At 62.3% G+C, this 13,235-nt stretch overlaps 3 protein-coding genes across 3 annotated transcripts; 1 reads left to right on the forward strand and 2 right to left on the reverse strand.

Moving 5' to 3' along the window:
• The first annotated feature begins 105 nt into the window (after positions 1-105).
• On the forward strand, positions 106-869 carry BDZ90DRAFT_230664 (hypothetical protein). The gene is made up of 2 exons (XM_025505563.1): positions 106-172; positions 247-869. The coding sequence occupies exons 1-2, from the start codon at positions 113-115 to the stop codon at positions 805-807; spliced, it is 621 nt and encodes a 206-aa protein (XP_025364436.1). The 5' UTR covers positions 106-112; the 3' UTR covers positions 808-869.
• On the reverse strand, positions 867-1,734 carry BDZ90DRAFT_258727 (V-type ATPase; the record flags this gene model as incomplete). The annotated part of the gene is made up of 5 exons (XM_025508096.1): positions 867-884; positions 983-1,020; positions 1,092-1,263; positions 1,391-1,477; positions 1,570-1,734. The coding sequence occupies 5 exons, from the start codon at positions 1,732-1,734 to the stop codon at positions 867-869; spliced, it is 480 nt and encodes a 159-aa protein (XP_025364437.1).
• Positions 1,735-1,917: 183 nt separating this feature from the next.
• Positions 1,918-12,631, reverse strand: BDZ90DRAFT_278074 (hypothetical protein; the record flags this gene model as incomplete). The annotated part of the gene is made up of 2 exons (XM_025509058.1): positions 11,890-12,631; positions 1,918-11,813 (listed from the first exon to the last, which is right to left on the reverse strand). The coding sequence occupies exons 1-2, from the start codon at positions 12,344-12,346 to the stop codon at positions 1,918-1,920; spliced, it is 10,353 nt and encodes a 3,450-aa protein (XP_025364438.1). The 5' UTR covers positions 12,347-12,631.
• Between the last annotated feature and the right edge of the window lie 604 nt (positions 12,632-13,235).

The following is a 13,235-nucleotide window of genomic DNA, read 5'->3' on the forward strand; positions in this document are numbered from 1 at the left end:
TCGTGGAGGATTACTCGAGCCACTGAGGGCGTGGGTGGCAGAGGGAAAGTCCGTATGGGGGACATGTGCGGGGATGATCATGCTTGCTCGCGAGGCTACGGGAGGCAAGAAGATGCAGGAGTTGATTGGCGGTTGGGATGGCAGAGTGAGCAGGAATGGGTGGGGAAGTCAGGTGAATACGCGCTCACAGAGGAAGGGTAGGTGACAGTATCACGGCACTGACAGATGAGATGCTCGCTCGTGCAGGTCGAATCATTCGAGGCCCCGTTGGACATTCCTTCCCTCCCATCATCCTCATCCTCCACTCCCGCAGACCCATTTCCAGGCGTATTCATCCGCGCTCCGGTAGTAGAACGCCTTCTCCCCTCAACAGACGTCGATGACGCCCAGCCCAACCAGCCAGCAGAGTCAGGCCTCCGACCGGGCGAGGAGCTCAGCAATGTCAACCTGGTCCAGTACCCGGTCAAGGGCGCAGAGATCAACACACCGGCCACGCCCCTCGTCGAGGACCCGCTGGAGAAAGCTGGCGCACCAGCTGCGGCCTCAGAACCTGTCAAGCAGGCGCTGCGCCTCGCTGTGGCCCCGCCGATGAAGCGATCCTCACCTGCACCGGAGATCGAGGTCATCGCCCGCCTCGCACCAGAGGTACGTCCACCACCTGAACTGGCACCCGGGCCGGACGCGGATGTGGTGGCGCTGAGACAGGGAAACGTCTTTGTTACCACCTTCCACCCGGAGCTCACCAGGGATACAAGGCTGCATCGCTGGTGGGTCGAGGAGTGCGTCGTGCCGCTTTTGCCGGCGTGACGCGGTGTGCGGGGAAAATACACGTATAGACAATGGTATGCAATTTAGAATATCCAAGACTAGTCCTCGCCGAAGAGCTGTGCGTGAAGAGCAGGGGGAGGGGTGATGGAGTGGTTTGTCAGCTTGAGCCTGGGCGTGGTGTGACGTGACGGAGTGTGGCCTCGCAGCTACGCACCTTCTGTACACGTTTCAACACCGAATCCTTCGACGGGTCTGCAAGCGGTAGCGGGTAAGATGTGAGCATCGTCTCAACGACTGGGCTTGGAGAGCATCCCCGAACTCACCATAAGGATGCTCCTTACTCGGAATCTCCAGCAGAGCAGGGAAAGCCTGCTGATAACGATCCACTAGCGGACGGATCTTCTCTGCGATATGCTGGTTGATGAGCAAGATGGCAATATCTTTTCGCTCCTGAGTGAAGGTGTTGAAGTGTGACTCTATGTCTGAGGGTGAGGTCTGTCGGTGCGAGAGGGATCGAGACGAGAGGATGAGGGGGTGGCAGTGGGGAACGGGGATCGGTCAGCACGAGGGACGACAGAGCGCTGCGCGGTTGATCTTTGATCGAGAGAAATCTCTACCCCACCTTCTGATCAACAATGGCGAAATTCTTCGTCTTGCCATCGCTCTCTACCTGGCCGATGCCGGCGAGGAGGAGCCCGGTCGTTGTGTCCTGGCGACGACGTAGCAAAGCGCACAAGATGGTCAGGTCAGCCCGCGAAGCTCTTCCTTGCTTGCTCAAGTCCTGCCGACTCGCAGTCTCACCTCATCTGCAATCGATGCAATCAGAGTCTTGGTAGCTGCCTGCTGCTGAATGGACATGTCCGCAGCGTGGTGCGTGGAGGGATCTTGGGTGGAGATGGGAAAGGAGGTGCGACGCAGCTCAACGTCCAGAGTCGCGGACGGACCCTCGAGTTGAGATGCGTGCATGGTCAGCTCGGCGGGGAGAGACGAGCGGAACGGAAGACCACAGCCTGCTTGCCTACGCTTCACACGCACACGGGCATGTCGACCAACCCGCTAGCTGAAAACACATTTACACAGTCGATCGATCGTCGATCTAGATACAAAAGCAGGGGACGTGACAGAGTGACAGAGAGACCGCTCCATCTCTCACTCCAACACCGCCTCCTCATTCTCATCCTCCGCCGCGCCTGCGCCACCGCTGCCGCTCAACGAGGCGACGCCAAACTTGCTCGCGAGACTCTCCACCTCTTTGCTCGTCACCGGCGAGCCAATCCTTCCGCTTCCACTCGACGGCATCGCTTGACCCTCGTCCTCTTCTCGCGCTGCAGACCCGAGGGTCATGACCGTCCGGCCCGAGGCGGTGCGTTGCTTGACCATGCGCGGGGGAGGGGATACCATCGGCGGCGTTGTGGTCGAGGAAGTCGTCGCTGCGGACGCGGGACCTGCGCTTCCCACACTCTGCCTACCCATGCTGGGCGCTGATGCTCCTGCACCTGCGCCGCTGTGATTGAGCGTGGCCCTCGCCAGCATACCAGGCAGTATAGCTCTCACGTCGGCCCAGTCGATGGGCTTGGTCAGACACCCATCGAACACGCTGCCCGTCACATCCATGCTAGCCGGCACCGGTCCCTCGCCATGCCATTCAGCCAGCGCCACGACGGGCGTGAGAGAATTAGCATTCCGCGTCGACTTGACCATGCGCGCCACGTCCTGGCCGTTGACGATGGGGAGCGTCAGGTCCACGAAAAGGACGGCGTACACCTTGGAGTCGGACATGGCCAGTCGTACGGCTTCAGCGCCATTACGAACCGTCTTGGTCTTGCAGCCCAGACGTGTGAGGATCTGGCAAAGGATGCGCGAGGAGATTGGGTTGTCCTCTGCTACGAGGCATTCCGGTAGCGTGGGGGAATCCGCGCTTGGCGGGACGTTGGCGGTCAGGGAGCCGGAGCCACTGCGTTGCTGCATACTGGCGCGCTGTTGCTGCTGTTGTGAAAGGCTGTCACTGCCACGCCCACTGGGACTCTGCTCGCCTTCGCTACCGCTGCCCATAAGCCCCGCTGCGGTCGGGCGTCGCCTCAGCGTCGTCCAGGCTGGCGGGCCAGACGGAGCGCTCGCCTCGCTGGTGCTTATAGAGGCCGTGCGTCCACGCGAGTCCGTCGAGTCGCTCAGATTGTTGTTGCCGATGAGCTGCGAGCGTCGCCGATCCATTACTGACGAGGGTGCGCCGGGAGATGACACGGCAAGGTCGTTTCCACCGCCCATGGTTGTAGCCCTCGTCCTTACGGGCGCAGAGCTCTGCGACGAGGACACAGACGTGGCAGGGGAAGGCGGCCTTCCCGTCGAGACAGCCCGCAGCGCACTGCTCGCGACCTTGGACGACAGGCTGCGCTTTCTTGGCGCATCTAAGCTCTGTGACATGCTGGCCTCAGTACGGAGCTTCTTGATGACCTCGTCATTCGCCTGCTTGAGCACCGGCAGATTCTTGTAGCTGAAAGACCCAAAGTCATCCATGGCCTGTTGCTGCTCGCGCTGCTCGCGCTCGAACCGACCCTGCGTAATCTTGAAGCGACTAGCCGTAGCAGCCCCGCCACCGCCGCGACGCCTGTTGTGCTCGATGGCCTTGGCAAACGCCGTAACGCTGGGAGCTGGCTCGCTGTATTCATGCTCAAATTCGCGCGCTCCTCGCAGATCAAAGTAGTCCGTTGACTCTGGGTTGAGTACGTCGGGCACGAATGGCCCTGGATCCTCAACGATGCGATCCCAGTCGATGCCCTCGAAGAAGGCGTGCGACTTTACCTCGGCAGCGCCTCGTGATCCAAGACGGTCCTCGGCCTTGTAGCACATGAGCTTTTCCATGAGGTCACGCGCAGCGGGCGAGAATTCGGCACCGACGCCGTCCTCCTCCCAGTCGATGGTCCGACCGACGATGTTCTTGAAGACGAGCTCGGGCGTCTCGGCGTGGAAGGGCGGGATGCCGTAGAGGAATTCGTAGAGGATGACGCCAAGAGCCCACCAATCCACCGCTTTGTCGTCTACGCCAATACCGAGGATGGACTCGGGTGCGAGGTAGTCCGGCGTGCCTACGAAGGCGCGAGGGGTGCGCGAGGAGCCAGAGGAGGGCGGAGGAGCATCGGGCGTCTCGATTGTGCCACCTGCAGAGGGCATGGGGTGCATCTTCTCGCCGCGCTGGCCTGTGCTTGAGTCGACGTAGAACGGGGCAGCGGTGGCTGCTGATGGAGCCACAGACGAGCCAGGCGTCATGGGCGACGAGGTGGTAGGAGAGTCAGAGAAGGCTGTGCTGCTTCGTGCGAGGCCTGAGCCAGAGGTGGCAGGTGACTCGGGCTTGTAGTGCCCGCTGGGCGTGATGGCGCTGCGATCTGCCGGTCCAGTCTGTCGCTTGAGAAGACCAATCTTGGAAAGACCAAAATCGGTCAGCTTGAGATGACCCTTGGCGTCGATGAGCAGGTTGTCCGGCTTGAGGTCACGATGCACGATACCCTGCGCGTGGAGCTGCTCAAGCCCGTTTACAATCTCAGCCACGTAGCGTTTCGTCCATTCTTCATCCAGCCCGCCGAGCATCTTAAGCAGCGACGCGCAATCTCCACCGGGCAGGTACTCCATGACGAGGTAGAGGTAGTCCGTGCTCTGGAAGCTGAAGTAGAGCTTGACGACGAAGGGCGACTGCGTCTGGGTCATGAGGATCATGCGCTCGGCCTTGACGTTGGTGACTTGGTTCTTGGTGATCATGTCCTTCTTCTTGAGCACCTTGATCGCGTAGACGTCGCCCGTCGTGCGCTTCTTGCCGAGATAGACGGATCCAAATGCGCCCTTGCTAATCGGCTTGATGATGTCGAAGTCCTTGATTGAGGAGGCTGTTGAGCGTGAGGAAGGGGCGGTCGGTGGGATTCGAGGTGACGTGGGCGTACCGACTGCGAGAGAGGGACGATGAGAGACCCTACGCAGGGATGAGCCCGTCATAAGGGACGAGCCGGCCATGAGGGATGAGCTGGCGAAGTGAGGATCAGCCGTATACGTAGCAGAACCGTGGCGAGATCGCGGCGCAATGATGCCAAGCCCGCTCCCACCAGCGGCGCCAGCGTCTTCAAGGCCGAGAGGGGAAGGTCTTGACGGTCCTGCGTGAGCTCCTTTTCCTGGTCGTGGGATTGGGATAGCCGGCGCGTGCTGCTCCGTGACGTGAGCTCGCCCGCCCATCAGCTGCTCAACGCCAGGGATCTCGTCACCGTCCTCTCCTGCAGTAGCCGGTGACAATGCCGCGCTGCGCTTCTCATCCTCCTCCTCGTCCTTGATGTCCTCACGGTCGTCGCGTTCCAGCAGAATGGCCGACGTCTCTGCTGCATCCTCTTCGTCCTCTGTCATTGGCGGCGGCGTGGGGTGAGGCGCCTCTTGCGCTACAGTCTTGGGCTCCGCTTTGTCTACGCCCTCGCCCTCGACCTCGCCCTCAGCCTCCTCGCTGCCGCTCCCTTCGCCGTCACTGCCACCGCTGTGTGCCACCGAAGCCAACGCAGCATCAACTCGCTCCTCCCACTCAAGTCGCACTGTCTCAACGTAGACAATCGTGTTGAGCGTGCGATTCACAACGCTCAGCTTGTTGCGAATGGCCGTCTGGACGTCGGAGATCAACACCTCGATGGCGGGATCCTCGACGCCTGGTGGCTTCCACGCTCGCACTTGGGCGATGCGGCCCTCTGAGGTGGGGCTGAGGAGTCGCTGCTTGTCCACCGGGTCGGCGACGTCGTCTTCCTTGATGCTTGGCGTGGAGATCTCCTTTGCCACGAGCAAGATGTCCAGCAGAGCCTCCAGCGCTCGGAAGTGCGACTTGCGAACGACGGCTGGCGCGAGCTGTCGAGGCGAGAGAGACTTCTGCAGGTGCTCGAGCGCCGACGGCGGGTCGTTCGAGGCGGCAGGCGTGGTGAGCCTCGCACCACGATACTGGGGCTGCTCCTGCTCCTCGGCATTATTGTCCAACGACTCAACGATGGACCTCACCGTGCGCCTCAGCTCAGCCAAGCCCTCATTACACTCCCCGACCTCCATCTCAAGACGATGGATCTCGTTGCAGATCTCTGAATGCTTCTCGAAGAACCAGGTAGGCACGTCGCGCTCGCAGATACGGCAGAGGATGGGCTCCGTCGAGATGCTTGCGGCCGTCATACCAGCGGCAGTGAGGGCCGCCTGAGGAGCGTGCGGGCTGGAGGAAAGCTCTGCCTCTGGCTCTGGGCTACCGACGGGTTTGAAGACCCACATCGTGTGCGATGGCAGGCCCTCCTCGCGGTCGCGCATAAGCATGCCCTTGCCTTCCATCTCCTGGTAGAGGTTCGCGTCCATCCCCTCACCGCCAACGGCCATGCGGAAGGCAATCTCAACGGTGTGCGACTCATTGAGTTGCAGCTGGCGTGTGGCTTCCGCGAACGTGTCCAAGTCGGTGGGAGCGAGCAGGTCGGCAATGGGGCTGTCGAGTAGCTGGTCGGGATCCGAGCCAATGACGTCCCGCCAGGCTGGGCTGACGTAGATGAGTCGCTCTTGATCGAGGCTGAGCTCCATTAGGACGTTTTGCTGGTCAACGCCGAGCGCGAGCGGACGCTGTGCTGGTTCAGTGCCTGTGTGCACAACCGTCCCCGCCGCCGTGGTAGCTGCTGTCTCGGCAGCCGTAGTAGCCATGGACTCGTCGCCCTCCTCTGGCATCGCAGCAGCCAATGCAAGGCGTGATGGCCCCCTCTCTGGCTCAGAGAAGACTCGTCGATCCGTAGGGTCAAGCGCAGGCGAGCTGGTAACGCTACTCGCCCTCGTCGACGGAGCATGCGGGTAGCGCGCCTTTGCCGGACTTCCTGCGCCAGCCGACTCGTAGGTGCCTTGATCTCCGAACCTGAAGCTGATGGGCTCCGCATCCTCATCTCCTTCATCATCGAAGTTCCAAAATCCCTTCTCCGCCTCCCACCACTCGACCACACGGGACAAGCCCGCAACAGCGAGGAGCAGCTGAACGAACCACCCTCTCCCTGGCCAGTCGGGATGCTCATCCCACGCCTTGCCTACACTCTGAATATTCGCGATGATCTCCGTGCAAGCACCCGAACGAGACGTGAGCGCCGCAATAGGCATATCGGCCACGTCGAGGGCAATGCCCACGATGTCTTGTAGCGCAGGGACAAACGGCTCCAGCGGCGGGTCACCAGCTGGTAAGCGGCGAATGCGTCGTGCAGGGGAGAAGCGCGGCGAATCCATGTCAGCTGCTGGACGCAGAGTTGGCGGCATGGGCGAGTGGGAGCGGGATGTCGAGCGAGAGTTGGAGACGGAGCGGGAAGCGTCGCGACTGCGCGCTGCGGCGGCGATGAGGTGGTGGCTTGCGCTGAGCCCAGGGAAAGAGGAGGACATGGAGAGGGGCACGGATTGAGGGTGAGTGCTGGTGAATCGCTCGCTAAGGATGGACTGCGGTTGTGCAGGTGGTGAGGAGACCGGCGAGTCATTGGCGTCGTCGTGAGGACGAGGCGTCTCATCCGGATCTGATGGCAGAGGAGGGCTCGCTACCTTGGCCGGGCTGTCGCGCCGTCCACTTGAGCTGCTCGTTGTACGCCTCATCAGCGAAGGGCGGGGCATGACCGGCCTATTGACATCCTCTTCGAGCTGAAGACCCTGCATCTCTTCGCCGAGCAGATTGATATCATCGTCATCGCCCAACTCTGAGCCCTCGTCATGCTGCTCCTGGAGACCAGCCTCCACGAATGCATTGACGGCGCGCACGATCTTGCGCAGTTCCTTGTCGCAGCTCTCCTTGGATGCTGCAAGGCGATGCCGAATGTGATGGCGGATCGAGCGAATCGTAATCTCTTTGGACGTCGGCGGCGCCCCTCCTCCTCCTCCTTGTTGCGGCGCTGCAGCTCCACGAGTCTCGCTGCTTGCCCGCTCAGGCAGACTAGGCCGCTCGGGCTTCTGTTTGGGGCTCGAGACATTCGAGCGAAAGGCTTCACCAAGGCTCTGTTGCTGCTGCTGCTCTCCAGCCGCGGGCGAGTCTTCCTCCTTGACGGGCAGAGGGTGCGAGACGTGGCGAGGGCTCGGCCCTTGCGAAAGAGGAGAAGAGGTTCGAGGACCGCTGTTGGAGCTTCGGCCGGTGTGGATGGCCTGACTGATCCCCTCAAACTCGCGAGCGTCAAAGCTGCTCGTGCCCTTGTCGAGGTTGAGCGAGAGGTGCGGCTGCTTGCGCCTGCTAGCCGTCGTGCTGCCCAGCGATGAAGATCCGCTATCGTGCGATGGCCTCTCTTGACGGGGCTGCCCCGCTGCCTGAGCTTCTGGTCGCGCTTCTCGCAGCGTCTGGAGGGAGAGCTGCGATGGCGTGGTGACAGAGGCGACCCAAGCGTCTGGCATCGCCCTGCTTGACGAAGAGGAAGACGCTGGCTCCTTGGTGGGGAACGACGTCGCAGCGGGAGGCGGTGGCGCAATCACTGCAGGGCGAGGCTTGAGTGCCCTGCCACTGAGTCCGCCACTGTGGCTCGCATGCCGCATTGTCGCCCCGTAGGCCCCACCCGGCGAGCTCGGGAAGCCCTTGTTGCGCTGTAATGGTGGAGGAGACTGCAGGCTCGACGAGAGGCCCGTCTTGACTGAACCCCACCATGCTTCGATTCTGCTGCCTAGGTTGCGGTTGCGACGGCGATTCGTCCACGAGGAGGAGGAACCCGACCCGGACGACGGTGCGGCGTGAACATGGGCGAAGCGGGAAGACATGGGTGAGAGGGAGAGGTTTCGAGACGGCTTCTGTGATGAAGAGGAAGAACGCAGCGGGGATGCTGTAGTGGTGTCGAGAGTCGTGTTAAAGGATGAGCGAGACTGCTGTTGGTGAAGGGGTGGCTCGGACGGTCGGCGAGGGGTCCCTCCTGCCAGGAGAGTGGTTGATGAAGAGGCGGACACGGCAGGGGGCGTTGGGGCCGAGACTTGACGAGGTGGTGACGAGGAGGACTGTGCGTGCGAGCCCATCGACGACGATGAAGGCAGCGCCGTGACTGGTGGCTGAGATACCGTTGATGACGGCTCTTGCTTGGATGCCTGCGTCGTTGGACCAACACTCGCATCCTCGCCGACCGCCTCGCCGACCGCCTCGCTCTCCCGCTCGGACTGCAACTTTGCCTCCTTCATCTTGCGATACTCATCAAGCCAGTCGACCCACTCAATCTCCCCCGCGCTATCCCCACTGAAGCCGGCAAATGCCTGAGCAGCGGATCGCGACTCGTCGGCATCCAGACTCTCATCCGCCCGTGCATCCCTGTAAGTCCGGAAGCGCTCCGGCAGCCCCAGCGTGGTACCTCGGCGACCGAGCGGTGTTCCACTCGCTGCGGCTCCACCACCAGCCGAGACAGCTGTCGTCTGGCGCTGACGCTGCAAGTCGCGTACGGACTCGTCCGGGTCCTCAATCATCGAGTCGTCCGCCAGTGTCGCACTAGGGACGCGCCATTTCTGCATCTTAGCATTGCGGCTCTGCAGGATGATCTGCGCATACTCGTCCGTCCCAGGGTGTGTTGCCGGACCAAGCCCGCCGGGAGTAAGCAGAGCGTTGGATGGTAGCGTGCCCTGTGCCAGGGAAAGGCGACCAGCACCGCGCGCTCGAATGGGTGAACGACCCACGGGAGAGCCAGTAGCACTGCCGCCACCGCCGAGGTGCTCGACTGCTGCATCCGTATTGATTCGCAGGGGTTCGTGACCGCCGCCGCCACTGATGCTTGCTCGGGGTAGGCTAGGCGAGACGGACAGCAAGGCAGCATAGGCGCTTCCTGCTGAGGGCCCCACGGTTGAGGACCGCAGACGCTGCTCAGGGGAGTTGGAGCGACGCCGCGTGGTGATACCGTGGCTCTGCTCCTCTGCTGTGCGCGGGAGGCCGGAAGCGGGCAAAGAGGCGATGCTGTGTGACATGCCGGACATGCCGGAGAGGGACATGGAAGAGGAGTCGCTTAGGTCTCGTCGTGGCGGGGCGAGGAAGCGTGCGCCTGAGCCTGGGCCGACATCGACGTCAGTGGGAGACGCGCGTCCAGAGGACGAGGCTGTAGACAAGCCAGTGCGCGACGGGCGTGGCGAAGGGCGCCTGCTGGTGCTCGGCGTAGCAGGAAGCTGTGGGCTCGTATCCTGCTGTCCATGGATTCCAAGACCCAGCTGTGCTGGCGCCTGATCGCCCAATGAGGAGCGAGGCCCAAAGTTGGACATCGAGTTGCGCGGGGACGGCACAGTCTGCAGAGGCGAATCCATCGTGGCAGTCGTCGTTGCGCGATTGCGCTGCTGTGCATTCGGGGGCGAAAAGACGTCGCCGGCAAGTCGGATCGAGGTTGGCACCCGCTGTAGACGAATCGCATCGCCTAAGCTGCCGGTATTACTGCTCGAGCGTGCAGTTCCCGGCCCAATCGAGGCGCTCAAATTGGCATTTGCGCCTCGTGGACTTTGTCCGCTGCTAGCAATCGTCTGGCTTCGCGTACGAGCGCGAACGTAGTCGGAAGGAGGGATAGCGTCGGTTGGTGACCGCGAAGAGACTGGCGAGGTGGAGGGCTCCGTAGCTGCATCTCCTCCCGATGCCTCTGAGGCGCCAGATTTGCCGCCATCAGCGGACGACGTCGTAGTGCCAGCTCGTGACCTCGAGCTCTCAGGAGTAGCTATCCCTACGCCTGGCACGAGATTCAACAGGCCGGAACGTCGCTTCGCTGAGCCGAATGGAGTACTGAGCGGCGTCGCAATGGGCGGCGAGCCTACTGACGAGGATGAAGAGCCCGTCGTTGAGCCTGCTGCTGCTGCTGCTGCTGCGTTCTCGTGCATCGGCGTGCTAGGGATGCTGACGTCCCCACCTCGAATCGCAGCAACGAGGTTCGGATCTACTCCATCCGGCCCACCAATGGGCGAAGAGGCCGCAGAGCCCGGCTCAAAGCCTCCAATCATCAGAGCTCCTCCCAGCGACCTCGCTCTGCGATGCGCACTGCTACCTCCGAGGCCTGCCACGCTCGACTTGCGTCGCCTGCTCGTCCCGCTAGCGGTGCGCGTCTCTTGCTGCTGCCCTGCCGCCGAAACGCTTAGTGGCGTTTTGAGCGGTCGTTGCTCCCACGTCATCGAGGGGGATGTGCTGAATTGACTGGACGAAGAGACCGGACTGCCGACGGAGAAGGAGCCACTGATGCTGCGAGCTGAGTCCTCTCGCTGCTTGCCCTGCGCTTTGAGGCTGCGTAAAGGGTGCTGCATGGGCATTGCCTCGTCCGGCGATGTAGAGGCCGAGACGACTGACGCAGCAGAGCTGGACGAGGAGGGAGTGTGGTGACGTCGAGCCGGAATCGAGGTCGGAGGGCCCATTGCGGACACGCGGCCAGAGCTGCGGCGTCGTATTGAGCCGGACGAGGCGTTTGCCGCGCTGGAGTCGCGAGACTCGTTGCTGACTTTGCGCAGAGCGTGTGAAGCATTTGCCATGCTAGACTCGTTGCTGGCCTTACGCGAACCAGGAGGTACGTCCGCCTCGGCCTCGCTAGCCGCTACCCCAAGACTCTGCAGCGAGTCCTCAACCTCTCGTGCATCATTGTTTGCGTCTGATGGGCTGACGCGGTCCAGATCAAAGTCATCCGCTGCGTCGTTGGGTAGGATTGAGGCGTAGGCTAGGGGACTGGAGAAGGAGGGCGTCGTGTCAAAGGGGAACTTGCCGTGCTTGCCTGCCGTTGCGATAGTGATGGGCCCTGAGGAGGGGCCGCTTGACGAGGATGAAGGGCCGGTAGATGGTGTAGTTGTGGCAGGCGGGACAGCCAGGGTAGATTGCTGGCGTCTGGCGCCGAAGGCTTCGCCGAGTGAGGTGCGAGGCTGCCCTCTCTGCGCCCGCGAGCCAGCTGCGAATGGGTCAATGAAGGAGGATGGAGGCGGGCGGGGCTGCGATGAACGGATGGCAGTCGGGGAGGTGCGAGTGGGCGAGCTTCGAGCAGCTGCTGATGCGGCGGCCGGGGCGGCCGGCTCAGCGACGACGTCTGTATCGAGGTCGAAGATGCCTGCGGTGGACGAGGAGCGACGCAGATCTGTCCAGGCTGCAAAGGGCGAAGGCGAGGGCGGATATCAGCGATTCTCGGCGAGGCTGGCTTGGTAGATCTCGAATCGACTCACCTCCATCAGTAGTGCGACTAAATGACAGCTTGCGATGGACGTCTCCTGCCTCATCTTCCTGCTCGCCCAAGTCGCTGGACACTGGCTCTCGAGCCCGCGGAGGCGACTTCAGATCGGTAGCAATGCTGCGCGACGTCAGAGGTGTCGGCTTGACATTCGAAGAGCCCGAAGGCGTAGGAGAGCCAGTGGACGTCGCTCTGACATCGGCCGCTCTTTCGAGGTCTTCTGAGCTCCACTTGGACAATGATGAGGAAGAAGTAGCAGCGCGAGGTGTCGCAGTCTGGCTGAAGGTCGGATGCATAGGCAACTGAGGCGTAGTACTCTTTGTAGAGGAGCTAGAAGGCGGTCGCTTCAGTGATGAAGAGGACGATGCGCTTGACAGCTGCGGGCGACTGGTGCTGTCATCGCGGCTAGCACCCCTTTCCTGCTGGCCTGGTCGAGGAGGAGGTGAGCCCATCTGGCCTTACCAGTGGAGCCTGGCTTTGGCCTTGCCTGCCTCTCCCTCTGCCTATTGCCTCACTCTGAGCGTCGTGATCGCCGTGTATGCTACGAGGAGTGCGTGCGTGTGTGTGTGTTGAGAGGCAATTGCCGCTCGCCGAGACCAGCGAGACGGCGGTCCGAGCTGAGACTGTGATGCGACAGCGTCGGGCGTCTGAGCGATTGTTGAGATGAGGAAGAGAAGAAAGGGGGACAGGGTAGCGCAAAGGTGTGTGACCGCCCGCGATGCGATGGGAGCGTTTGCTGCAGTGAAAGGATAGATTGAACGAGGCCGAGGTCACTGCGCTCCCTGGCAATGTCGCACGCGCTCGACGAGAGCGACTTGGGCACGGACAGAGGCCAGTCAGTTGGGCCAGACGAGCCAGAGCGGCCTTGACCCAGCCGTCGCCTCGCCCACTCTCCGCCTCCGCCTCTGCCTCCGCCTAGCCAAGAGCAAGCAAAGCCCCCCCTCCCGCCCGCCCTTTGCCCCGCAATTGACCCTCGACGCCTCGACGCCTCGACGCCTCAACACCCAACTCAGCCTCGGGCGGCCCAAAAGTGGCACACACTCGATTGCTCCTGCCTGCACACCACGCACACGCAAGCGGGATCATTCAACTCGTGTTGCATTGCCATGAGGCTTGATCAAGTCATGCTGCGTCTTCACACGCCTCCCTGGCCTCGCAGCGATAACAATGCGCCGTCTCGGTGAGAGCGCCGTGCCGGTGATGGCGACTGTGGTCCACCTGATTTATCGCGGCTGCCGCTTCGTCCCACCTTGTCGTCGTCTGGCAAGTCTGCCGAGCTTCGCGACGAGCTTGACGTGGAGAAGCCTGGCCTGGCCTGGCCTGGCCTGAGCGTGGTTCAGT

The sequence above is a fragment of the Jaminaea rosea genome (assembly GCF_003144245.1).
Source record: "Jaminaea rosea strain MCA 5214 unplaced genomic scaffold BDZ90scaffold_2, whole genome shotgun sequence".
NCBI lineage: Eukaryota > Fungi > Basidiomycota > Exobasidiomycetes > Microstromatales > Jaminaea > Jaminaea rosea.